Source organism: Lynx canadensis, chromosome A1 (genome assembly GCF_007474595.2).
Source record: "Lynx canadensis isolate LIC74 chromosome A1, mLynCan4.pri.v2, whole genome shotgun sequence".
NCBI classification, from domain to species: domain Eukaryota; kingdom Metazoa; phylum Chordata; class Mammalia; order Carnivora; family Felidae; genus Lynx; species Lynx canadensis.
Window position 1 is genome coordinate 117,160,901 of NC_044303.2, and position 12,761 is coordinate 117,173,661.

At 43.5% G+C, this 12,761-nt stretch overlaps 2 protein-coding genes across 2 annotated transcripts; both read left to right on the forward strand.

The window, feature by feature from the left end:
- The first annotated feature begins 237 nt into the window (after positions 1 to 237).
- PCDHB7 (protocadherin beta 7) lies at positions 238 to 5,066 on the forward strand. Its single transcript, XM_030320170.1, has one exon. The coding sequence runs from the start codon at positions 443 to 445 to the stop codon at positions 2,828 to 2,830; it is 2,388 nt and encodes a 795-aa protein (XP_030176030.1). The 5' UTR covers positions 238 to 442; the 3' UTR covers positions 2,831 to 5,066.
- A 309-nt stretch (positions 5,067 to 5,375) lies between these two features.
- Positions 5,376 to 8,653, forward strand: PCDHB8 (protocadherin beta 8). Its single transcript, XM_030320092.1, has one exon. It carries the CDS (start codon positions 5,848 to 5,850, stop codon positions 8,242 to 8,244), a length of 2,397 nt encoding a protein of 798 aa, XP_030175952.1. The 5' UTR covers positions 5,376 to 5,847; the 3' UTR covers positions 8,245 to 8,653.
- The last annotated feature ends 4,108 nt before the right edge of the window (positions 8,654 to 12,761 follow it).

Below are 12,761 nucleotides of genomic sequence, written 5' to 3' on the forward strand. Positions count from 1 at the left end.
GACTATCAGAGGGGTAAACAATGTAGGCCCTTACTAACATTACTGTGACCATCTAAGGTAAATGGTAATAAAACCGCAAAGACACTTGGCGGGGGGGGGGGGGGGGGGGGGGGAAGCTACTCCTGTTGCAGTTCCTTTAATCCGCCATCTTTTTGTTCTATTCTTGAAAGTGGGAATAACATCCACAAAACGCAAGGTGGCGCTGCAGGCTTAAAAAGAGGGGGAAATATTCGCACAAAGGATGTTACAGACTCCAGTTTTCAGAGGAAAGCTGGCCAGACAAGAAAAGTAGAAGAAAGGAAACCGTGGTGTTGGAGTTGGGGAAAAGTAGGACCCCTCCCCACAAACATACCAACTCATTTCTAAGGATTCGGTTTCTGCCATTTCTGAGAACTGCTTGAGGCCGAGTGAACGTGGTTTTGAAAGATTGTTTAAACGAAGAATGGAGGCCAGAGTGATGCCTGAAGTGCAGAAAAGGCAAGTGTTTTTTCTTTGTGTATTTCTGGGAATGCCTTGGGCTAGCACAGAACCGCTTCGGTATTTTGTGGCGGAGGAAACGGAGAGAGAGACCTTTCTGGCCAACCTAGCAAATGATCTGGGGTTGGGGGTGGGGGAACTGTCAGCTCGGGGATCTAGAGTCATTTCAGATGAGAACATACGATTTTTACTATTCAAGCCGCTTACTGGTGATTTACTTCTAAATGAGAAATTAGACCGAGAGGAACTGTGTGGGCCCAGAGAGCCGTGTGTGCTACCTTTCCAGTTGTTACTTGAAAAGCCTTTTCAGATTTTCCGTGCTGAACTATGGGTCAGAGACATCAACGATCATTCTCCAGTATTTCTAGATAGAGAGACTACCTTGAAAATATTAGAAAGTACCACTCCAGGGGCAACATTTCTCCTAGAAAGTGCACAGGATTCAGATGTTGGAATCAACAACCTGAGAAACTACACCATCAGCTCCAATGCCTATTTCCATATTAATGTCCGTGATAGTGGGGAGGGAAATGTTTATCCTGAATTGGTCCTGGATGCAGTGCTGGATCGTGAAAAGGTTTCTGAGCTCAATTTAACCCTCACAGCCTTGGATGGCGGGTCTCCGCCCAGATCCGGGACTGCCCTCATACGCATCCTGGTTTTGGACATAAATGATAACATCCCTGAATTTGCACAGTCCCTCTACAAGGTGCAGGTGACTGAAGACAGCCCTGTTGGCTCCCTGGTTGTCGCTGTGTCAGCTAGAGATTTAGATACCGGAACTAATGGAGAAATAGTCTATGCATTTTTTTATGCCACTGAAGTAATTCTCAAAACATTTCGAATCAATTCAACATCTGGCAAGCTTTATCTTAAAGCCGAATTGAACTACGAGGCAATACAAACTTATACATTAACTATTCAGGCCAAAGATGGCGGAGGGCTTTCTGGAAAATGTACAGTGGTGGTCCATGTAACAGATATAAATGATAATCCACCGGAACTGCTTATGTCATCACTTACTAGCCCAATTGCAGAAAACTCACCTGAGACAGTAGTAGCTGTTTTTAGGATTAGAGACAGAGATTCAGGGAACAATGCAAAGATGGTGTGCTCCATCCAAGACCATCTCCCCTTCGTCCTGAAGCCTTCAGTACAGAATTTCTACACCCTGGTAACAGAGAGACCCCTGGACAGAGAGAGCCAGGCCGAGTACAACATCACCATCACCGTCACCGACTTGGGGACCCCCAGGCTGAAAACGCAGCACAACATAACCGTGACGGTCTCCGACGTCAACGACAACGCCCCCGCCTTCAGCCAAACCACCTACACCCTGCGCGTCCGCGAGAACAACAGCCCCGCCCTGCACATCGGCAGCGTGAGCGCCACGGACAGGGACTCGGGCGCCAACGCCCAGGTCACCTACTCGCTGCTGCCGCCCGCGGACCCGCAGCTGCCCCTGGCCTCCCTGGTGTCCATCAACGCGGACAACGGGCAGCTGTTCGCGCTCAGATCCCTGGATTACGAGGCGCTGCGGGCGTTCGAGTTCGGCGTGCGCGCGGCCGACCGCGGCTCGCCCGCGCTCAGCAGCCAGGCGCGGGTGCGCGTGCTGGTGCTGGACGACAACGACAACGCGCCCTTCGTGCTGTACCCGCCGCAGAACGGCTCTGCGCCCTGCACCGAGCTGGTGCCCAGGGCGGCCGAGGCGGGCTACCTGGTGACCAAGGTGGTGGCGGTGGACGGCGACTCGGGCCAGAACGCCTGGCTGTCGTACCAGCTGCTCAAGGCCACGGAGCCCGGGCTGTTCGGCGTGTGGGCGCACAACGGCGAGGTGCGCACGGCCCGGCTGCTGAGCGAGCGCGACGCCGTCAAGCACAGGCTGGTGGTGCTGGTCAGGGACAATGGCGAGCCGCCGCGCTCGGCCAGCGTCACGCTGCACGTGCTGCTGGTGGACGGCTTCTCGCAGCCCTACCTGCCGCTCCCGGAGGTGGCGGCGGCCGAGGCGCGGGCCGACCCGCTCACCGTCTACTTGGTCGTCGCCTTGGCGTCCGTGTCGTCGCTCTTCCTGTTCTCGGTGCTGGTGTTTGTGGCGGTGCGGCTGTGCAGGCGGAGCCGGGCGGCGTCTGCGGGTCGCTGCTCGGGGCCCGAGGGCCACTTTCCGGGCCACCTGGTGGACGTCAGCGGCGCGGGGACGCTGTCCCAGAGCTACCAGTATGAGGTGTGTCTTCGGGGAGGCTCGGGGACCAGTGAGTTCAAGTTCCTCAAGCCCATTATCCCTAATCTGCAGTTTCAAAGTACAAGAAAGGAAGTGGAAGAATATCCCTCATTTCAGAATGATTTGGGTTTCTGATAAGGGATGGAACATGAATGTCCATATTGTGTCTGTAAATATTTTTCTATTATGAAATTCGTCCTGAGTTACCTGTAGAGGAGTGCTTTAATATTATTTAAAGTCAGGGTAAATTTCTTTACAGAGAAACGGATCCAGCTTTAGCCCTAGGAAACTTCCACAAAGCATGCAATGTATATGTGTTATATTCTATCTCAAACAATTGTGCATTTTTTTGCAGCCTATTACGTGATTAATCTTGTTTATGATGTTTTAAGTTGGTTTTGTCTTTAAAATTTTGCTACTCTTATTTTCTGAGTTGGAGTGTTGTAGTATACCTACTCTTAGTTTTAGAAGTAAAGATAGTATCTTTTAAAGCTTTTTAAAAAACGCTTACTATGCATCATACACAATTTTAACACTTTTAATATTAGAAGTAAATCTGTAAGGTGTTTTAGAAATGAGCAAATAGATATTCATAGAGGCCCAGCGAGTTCACTAGGGTCAGCAACTAATAAATGGTAGAGCTGAGCATCTCTCCTAGATCTGTCTGACTCTGGGATCTTGCTATGATGCTATACTGCTTTCTGTCATTAGATATCACCTGGCAAGTTTCTCCTAATTAAGGAGAAGAATCTTCTCAGGTTAGTATACCTGTTGAGTGTTTTCTACGTTTGGAGATAATAATGTGTGTAGTGGTCTGTGGTTATATGTTCTCACATACCAATAAGCCAGCTTTTCTGGATCAATTATTCAACTATTATTATTAGAGCTGTGATCTGACCAAAACTTAAGTTAAAAAATATTGAAGGATCCATTTGTGTTTTCTCCTTGTTATCTGAACATATGACCTTCATATCACAGAAAACTTAATGACCCTGAATAGAAATAATACATCAGTTTGATTGCTTCATTAGTTTATTTTTCCTCACATTGCAATAACTTTTCTACAGTGGTCCCTACCTACTTTTAAAACACATTTTCCTTCCTTAATTTTAAAGTTAATTTTTAAAACTTCCTATTCAATATATTGCAGTGATGAATCAGGGAAATATAAGAAAAAGAATAGTTTTAAATATGTCATATTAAAGAAACAAATTGTCATAAAATTGCTTAGAGATTTTGGAAAGTTAATGAGAAGTTTTGCTTGCTATAATAATCTGCCATTGCTTTTTCTTTAACAACTATTCAGATAATTTATACATAGCTGTATTCTGAATGTATTATATGCTAAGTGCTGGTAACTCTTAAAATAGTACCGCTACTATGAATTACTAATGGGATATAGTCTAAGGGCAAAAGAAAAACCCCTCATGGCAGTAAAATCCTAAATTGTTTTCATGGTGTCAGGGTAAAATTATCCTTTTTCCAACAAATCAATGAAATGGAAAAAGGGAGGAGGGAATTCTACACAATGAAAGAAATTAAGACACATACCAAGCAAATATAATGCTTGGTGGGTCTTGATTCAAACAACCATAACAACTGAAAGAATTAGAGAAAATTGAATCTAAGTGGATATTAAATAATGCTAACCTAACTTCTTAGGTGTGGGGATGGCATTATAGTTGTTTTATTTTTTTAAGTATTAAAAGTTGGAGATCTATAATGAAGTATTTATGGGTGAAAACTTAGTTTGGGATTGGAAAATGATGGGCAGATAGAGTGAGCAATAATGGCAAAATATTGAGAACTGTTGAAGCTAGTGATGAGTACCTGGAGATTCATCATACAGTTCTTCCTTATGGGGTTTGAAATTTTTCATAATAAAAAGTTTTTACAATTGACACTGTAAGAAGGGAAGTTAATGAAATTAGGACATCCATCTGAGATGTGGAATCACCACTGCAGTTACAGATTATATCTCTCTTAGATAAACTCTCCAGCCTTTCCTTGTTTCATCATTTGAGATGATAATTTCTGAGTAATCCTGCTCATACATTCTTCTACCACATGAATCTTGGGTGTTTTCAAGTCACGGCAATGGACTCATGTAAACTCTGCTACCTGATGGCATCAAATTACATGCTTAGTGTGTGTGTGTGTGTGTGTGTGTGTGTGTGTGTGTAAAGTTAATCTCTCTCTGTCTCAGTATCTTCATCTGTAAAGTGAGGAAACTCAAGGCGGCCCTATGAGGTATACACTATTACTGTCTCCATCCTACAAGTGAGAAAACTGGGAGAGGTTAAATAATTTGTCCAAGTTTCATAGCTAGCAGTTTCCATAGTTCTTGGCAATAAAAATATATAACTCTGAAAGTTTTCTGTATGACTCCAATTGTGTGTGTGTATGTATATGTATGTGTGTGTGTATATATATATACATAATACATATACTATATATATATGTTTAATTTTGAGAGAGAGCACAAGCAGGATAGGGGCAGAGAGAGGCAGGGGCAGAGCATCTGAAGCAGGCTCTGTGCTGACAGCAGTGAGCCGAAAGTGGGGCTCTAACTCACAAACCACAAGATCATGACTTGAAGTCAGACGCTCAACCAATGAGCCACTCAGGCACCCCTCCAGTTGTATATTTTAATTTTATATGTTTTCTTCTTAGCCAGGCTGTTACATAAATATTTTCTTTTTGCTCCAAATTCACTTAGCGTTATTGAAAGTAGAAAGTCCTTACTAGTGTTATTTCTCTTTTTTGGCTCTCAGACAGTTGTCTGCACCGTAAAGTCCAGGGATAGTAAAGGTAAGACTCAGTATAGTACATAACAGGCAAGAGTTGGGAATACTGCATCATTTTTCATCCCAGAAAATGTAAGATCCTATGAGGACGCCTGGTGGCGCTGCAGGATAAGACGGTACAGACCAGCACCGCAGCTGCAGCACCATTAACAGGCAAAACTAAGCAACAGAACCTGGAAGCCCACGGGAAGCTTGGATGCCACTGGAGGAGGACTGGGTCCTTTGATAAGGACCACTCACTGGAATATTTCTGAGTTATCCTGTGACAGAGCCACAGTCTCGGATACTGAAGTCGTTACAGTTCAGCAGAACCACCCTGGAGGGAGGCTTTACCAGACAAGAACAATGGAGGCCAGTGGGAAGTTCATTTGCAGACAAAGGCAAGTCGTTTTATTCTTTGTCCTCTTGGGCTTATCTCAGGCGGGTATGGAACCTGGACGCTATTCTGTGGTGGAGGAAACCGAGGGTAGCTCCTTTGTAACCAATTTAGCAAAGGATCTAGGTCTGGGTCAGAGGGAACTCTCCAAGCGTGGGGCAAGGGTTATTTCCAAAGGGAACAAACTACATTTGAAGCTGGATCAGGAGACTGGAGATTTGTTGCTAAATGAGAAACTGGACCGGGAGGAATTGTGCGGTCACACAGACCCCTGTGTGCTGCGTTTCCAGGTGTTGCTAGAAAATCCCTTACAGTTTTTTCAAGCTGAGCTACAAGTAATAGACATAAATGACCATTCCCCAGTATTCGTAGACAGAGATATGTTGCTAAAAATATCAGAGAGCAGTCCACCTGGAACTACATTTCCACTGAAGAACGCTCAGGATGTGGACGTAGGCCGAAATAATATTGAGACCTATATAATCAGTCCCAACTCTTATTTTCGCGTCCTCACCCGCAAGAGCAGTGATGGCAGCAGATATCCTGAGTTGGTGCTGGATAAAGCGCTAGATCGAGAACAGGAACCTGAGCTCAGGTTAACCCTTACAGCTCAGGATGGCGGCTCTCCACCCAGGTCTGGCATCGCTCAGATCAACATTGAAGTCGTGGACATCAATGATAACGCCCCTGAATTTGAGCAGTCTCTCTATAGGGTGAAAATTCCTGAGGACAGTCCGATAGGCTTCCTGATTGTCACAGTCTCTGCTACGGATGCAGACATAGGAGTCAACGGAGAGATTTCCTATTCACTTTTCCAGGCTTCTGAAGAGATTTGCAAAACCTTTGAAATCAATTCTATGACGGGAGAAATTCGACTTAAAAAACAACTTGATTTTGAAAGAATACAGTTCTATGAAGTCAATATTGAGGCCAGAGATTCTGGCAGCTTTTCTGGAAAATGCACCGTCCTGACTCAAGTCTTGGATGTGAACGACAATGCCCCAGAAATCACCATGTCTGCATTTACTAGACACATACCTGAGAACTCGCCTGAGGCTATGGTTGCAGTTCTCAGTGTTTCAGACCTTGATTCGGAAGAAAATGGGAAAATAAATTGCACAATTCAGGACGATCTACCCTTTCTCCTGAAATCTTCCTTAGAAAATTTTTACACCCTGGTAACAGAGAGACCCCTGGACAGAGAGAGCCAGGCCGAGTACAACATCACCATCACCGTCACCGACTTGGGGACCCCCAGGCTGAAAACGCAGCACAACATAACCGTGACGGTCTCCGACGTCAACGACAACGCCCCCGCCTTCAGCCAAACCACCTACACCCTGCGCGTCCGCGAGAACAACAGCCCCGCCCTGCACATCGGCAGCGTGAGCGCCACGGACAGGGACTCGGGCGCCAACGCCCAGGTCACCTACTCGCTGCTGCCGCCCGCGGACCCGCAGCTGCCCCTGGCCTCCCTGGTGTCCATCAACGCGGACAACGGGCAGCTGTTCGCGCTCAGGTCCCTGGATTACGAGGCGCTGCAGGCGTTCGAGTTCGGCGTGCGCGCGGCCGACCGCGGCTCGCCCGCGCTCAGCAGCCAGGCGCGGGTGCGCGTGCTGGTGCTGGACGACAACGACAACGCGCCCTTCGTGCTGTACCCGCCGCAGAACGGCTCTGCGCCCTGCACCGAGCTGGTGCCCAGGGCGGCCGAGGCGGGCTACCTGGTGACCAAGGTGGTGGCGGTGGACGGCGACTCGGGCCAGAACGCCTGGCTGTCGTACCAGCTGCTCAAGGCCACGGAGCCCGGGCTGTTCGGCGTGTGGGCGCACAACGGCGAGGTGCGCACGGCCCGGCTGCTGAGCGAGCGCGACGCCGTCAAGCACAGGCTGGTGGTGCTGGTCAGGGACAATGGCGAGCCGCCGCGCTCGGCCAGCGTCACGCTGCACGTGCTGCTGGTGGACGGCTTCTCGCAGCCCTACCTGCCGCTCCCGGAGGTGGCGGCGGCCGAGGCGCGGGCCGACCCGCTCACCGTCTACTTGGTCGTCGCCTTGGCGTCCGTGTCGTCGCTCTTCCTGTTCTCGGTGCTGGTGTTCGTGGCGGTGCGGCTGTGCACGCGGAGCCGGGCGGCGTCTGCGGGTCGCTGCTCGGGGCCCGAGGGCCACTTTCCGGGCCACCTGGTGGACGTCAGCGGCGCGGGGACGCTGTCCCAGAGCTACCAGTATGAGGTGTGTCTGCGGGGAGGTTCGGGGACCAGTGAGTTCAAGTTCCTCAAGCCAAATGTGCCCAATTTCCAGGGCCACTCCCCTGGGCCAGAAATAGAAGAAAACGCCAACTTTAGGAATGACTTTGGTTTTAGTATTCAGTGATTGTATTGTTTTTCATATTCCAGATATTTAAAATTGGTAAGTTCAAGATATAGCTTTCCTGGCAACCCGTTAAGACTTTTTAAATCACACTAAACTTGCCTGCAAAATACTTTATATTACCCCTTTGTTATAAAGAATAGTCTTTTTTTCATCACTATGAGATGATTGGTCTTAAATTTTGCCCTCAAAACACTGGTGAGGTCATTAGTTGTACAAATTGTTGCTGTGGAATAGTTTAGGAATGGATTAGGATGGGGCACCTGGGTAGCCCGGGTGAGCATCCCAACTTCCCCTCAGGTCATGATCTCACTGCTCCAGAGTTGGAGCCCAGAATAGGGCTGGATGCTGTGGGAGCCCCATTCGGATCCTCTGTCTCCTTCTCTTCCTGCCCCTCCCCCTCAAAAAGGAATAAACATTTTTTAAATAGAGCTTGAAAAAAGAAATGGATTAGGAAAAAATAGTGGAAAGTTAATTTTATACAATCAATTGTATTCCCTTTTCTTGTTTTAAATCATTAGATAAATAAAAGCAGTAATACACTAACACATGAAGTATGCCTGGTGGAGAAGGAAATAACTGGTACAGTGAGAATCTGGTTCTTGCTTTATTCTGCTCTCATAGCTCTTTTTTAATTTACTTAGAGAGGGGATGTGTGCACACATGCATGCGAAGGAGGGGCAGAGAGAGGGCAGAAAAGAGAGAATCCCAAGCAGACTCTGCGCATTCAGGGAAGCTGCTCTCATAGCTCTAAACTCTGATATTGTTTTCTCTTAAATGTTATACTAACTGCTTCCTTTCATTCATATAGTAGTGTTAATTTTAATATAATTATTTTAATTGCTTTCTATTAAGTTTCATTGCTGTTAACTGGAGGAAAAATAGCAACATTGTGTTCATCCAGTGACATAAGATAGCATAGTAGTGAAATGGACTTTTTCTATTTGAGAAACATTGAGCATGGATGACAGTAAATGCAGTGGCCACCAAATATCCATTTATTTTTTCTTCCTTAGTAACATCACAAATTACATGTAGAGCATTAGCAAGTTTAGTAAAAAAAAAAATACTTTTTCCCTCCTTGGCAGCTGGAATGGAGCATTTCACTAGGTTATTGCCAATGGAATGTATATACAGATGTTGTAGGAGATTTCCAAGAAGGCTATTTAAAGGGAGAGGTACCTTTTTGTTCTTCTCTAACTGCTTCTTATGGCTTGGAATGTGTAAGTAATAGCTGAAACACAATTAGCCATGTTGGACCATAGAACAACACTAAGGATGGAAATAATGTACAAAGACAGTCAGTGTAGAATAAACTTAAAAGAAATGAGGGTCCCTGGTAACTATGGAGTCATCATATCACCCCTGGAGTGCCTACTTCTGAATTTCTTTTTTTACTTGAGAGATAAAAGAACTTCTATCTCATTTCAGCACCATCATTTTAGTTTTTGTGCTACCTCCAGTGGAATCCAATCCTAAGGCTTTAACAGTAAGATTTTTTAAAACTAAAATGTTATGTAAGACAGTAAAATGCACAGATCTTAAGTGTATAGTTTGATATAACTGATCTTTTAAAGCTCTTATTCATGATTTCTAATTTAGTTCAAAGTAGGGTACAGAAAAAAAAATAGTAGACTAGAATGCTTTACATTCATTATCTTTTTAGTCCTCTGCCAAACTCTAAGGTCTGAATAAGGGACTTAGAAAAAATGTATGTAATAAAGTGAACTTTAACTTTCTAAGTTACATATGAGAAAACTGAAGCTTAGAAAGGTTAGTAACCTGCTAGCAATTATAAAGTAATAAAAGGAGAAATTTGAATATCTGTCTGTTTTAACTGAATACTCCAGTTCTTAATCCATGTGTTATAATGGCAGGCATTAACTGGTAGCATTGTCTTCCTAACTAAGGAAAGTGAAATCCATCTATTCCATAAACTGAACCTTATGTAGAAATGTAGCTTTTAGTCTACAGTTTGTACTTGTTTCTTTACTATAGACTAAAATACTACTCTGGACGAGTAGATCCAAAGTTCTTATAGAAGCACTGACCTACTATCTGGGTGAGACACCAGAGTTAATCTTCACTGGGAGTAATACAGCCTGATCGTTTTCCTGTACCGTCTCAACATATCACATTCATTATTGCAGTAATGAATGCCCTGAATAAGGAATAAAGTTACCTTATGGTTATGTTTCTTGAGTTTCTTGTACTTAGCCCTTCAGTCTGTTTTCTATCAGTCCTAATATAAAATTTTTATTTTCCTTAGAAAGTTGAAATTCACTTTATTATTTACATTTTTTCTAAGTCCCTTATGCAGATTAAATACACTGTATTTATTTTAGCACACTATTATTTGAAAGCAATTGATATTCTAGTATTAATTTTATTTTTTAAAGCTTATTTTTTTATTTTGAGAGAGGGAGAAGGAGCATGGGAGAGGGGCAGAGGGAGAGAGAGAGAGAGAAGGAGACAGAGGATTGGGAACAGGCTCTGTGCTGACAGCAGAGAGCCAGATGGGGGTCTTGAACTCATGATTGCAAGATCATGACCTGAGCTGAAGTCAGATGCTTAACCAACTGAGCCACGCAGGTGCCCCTCATATTCTAGCATTAATTTTAAATGAAATAACTAATTTCAGAGAAGTATAGGCAATGATGTGGAAGATTTTTTTTCACTGAATAATTTAGAGATTCTGGAAATTTAGTAGGAACAAAACTGATAGGCTCCAGCTATGTTCTGTTAAAATTAACCACATCTTTGGCAACTCCACAAAAAAATTATGCTGCAAAAAATTTAGAGAGTCATAAATGACTTTATTCTGAAAGGATGGCTTACTGGAGCTGAATCAGACATCTTCCAGCAATTGCTGTGGGAAACTATTCTTGTAAAGTGATAAATTGTTGTTGACTCAGCTGTGAGGTGCATGAATATCCATACTTGTGTAACATATTTTTTTCCATTGTTGCTATAAAAAATTACCACAAAGTTGCTTAAAACAAAAAAAAATGTATTACCTTATAGCTTTTTAGGTCTCATGTCTGGTATAGGTATCACTGGGATAAATCAAAGTGTTGGCAGGAGTGCATGTCTTTCTGTTGGCTCTAGAGGAGAATCTGTTTGTCTTTTCCAACTTCTAGATGCTGCCTACATTACTTGACTCATGTCACCTTTCATCCATTGTCAAAACCAAATATTGTATCTCTTAAACAGATCATTCCATAATCATATCTCCTTTTGACCATTCCCAACAAATTTTTCCCACCCAGATAATCCAGGATAATCTTCCCTTCATAAGATCTTCAATTTAATTACATCTATAAACTTTGCCATGTAAGATACATATTTACAGATTTGGGGAATTAGGATGTCTTTGGGTGGGTAGCCATTATTCTATCTACCACAGATTGGCTGCTTGGAAGAAAATCATCCAGTCTAGCAATACCACTGGTAGCCAATGGAAAGCACATAAAGGTCTTTATAACAGGAATTTAGGCCTCATTGATTAGATGCTTTAATCCCAGACAAGGTATTTAACATACTTCTAAGAATTACTAAGAAAAACACTGAATTGATAAAGATATGAAGCTTACTGCAATTCAATTCAAATTATAGAAATGGAAAGCCTGAACAAATAAATACAAATCTGAAAGGGACTTGTATCTAGGATATACAAAGAACGCTTGCAACTCAATTATGAAAAGATAAATAATCCAGTTTAAAATGGACAAAGATCTGAATAGATGGTTTTCTAAGGAAGATATGCAAATGGACAATAAGCACATGAAAAGATGTCCAACATCATTAGTCATCAGAGAAATGCAAATTAAAATCATGTGATACAACTTCATACCCACTAGAGTGGGTAGAATCAAAAAGTCAGATAACCAATGTTGGAAGGATGTGGGAAAACTGGAATGCTGATACAAAGCTGATGGGAATGTAAAATGGTGCAGCCACCTTGGAAAATATAGAGCTACCATATGACCTGGCAATTCTGCCAGAGAAATGAAAGTTTATGTCCACATGAACTCTTGTATATGAATGTTTGCAGCAGCAGGACTCTGAATAGTGAAAAGGTGGAAACAAACCAAATGTCTATCAACAGACGAATGGATAATCAAAATGTGATACATATCTATACAATGGAATATTATTCATCCATAAAAAGGAATGAAGTACTGATACATGCTACAACTTGAACCTTGAAAACATGCTCAGTGAAAGAAGCCAGTCACAAAACTCCACATATTAAATTATTCTATTCATATCAAAGTCCAGAATAGGGAAATCTATAGAGATAGAAAGTAAATTAGTTATTGATTAGGGCTCAGCATGGGAGGGATAGGGTATTAGGGTTGTTGCTAAAGCGTATGGATTTTGAGGGGTGATGAAAATGTTCTAAAATTGACTATGGTGATGGATGTACTACTCTGTGAATATACTATAATTCACTGAATTGTACACTTTAAATGAGTGAACTGTGTGGTATGTGAGTTATATGTCATTAAAGCTTTTTA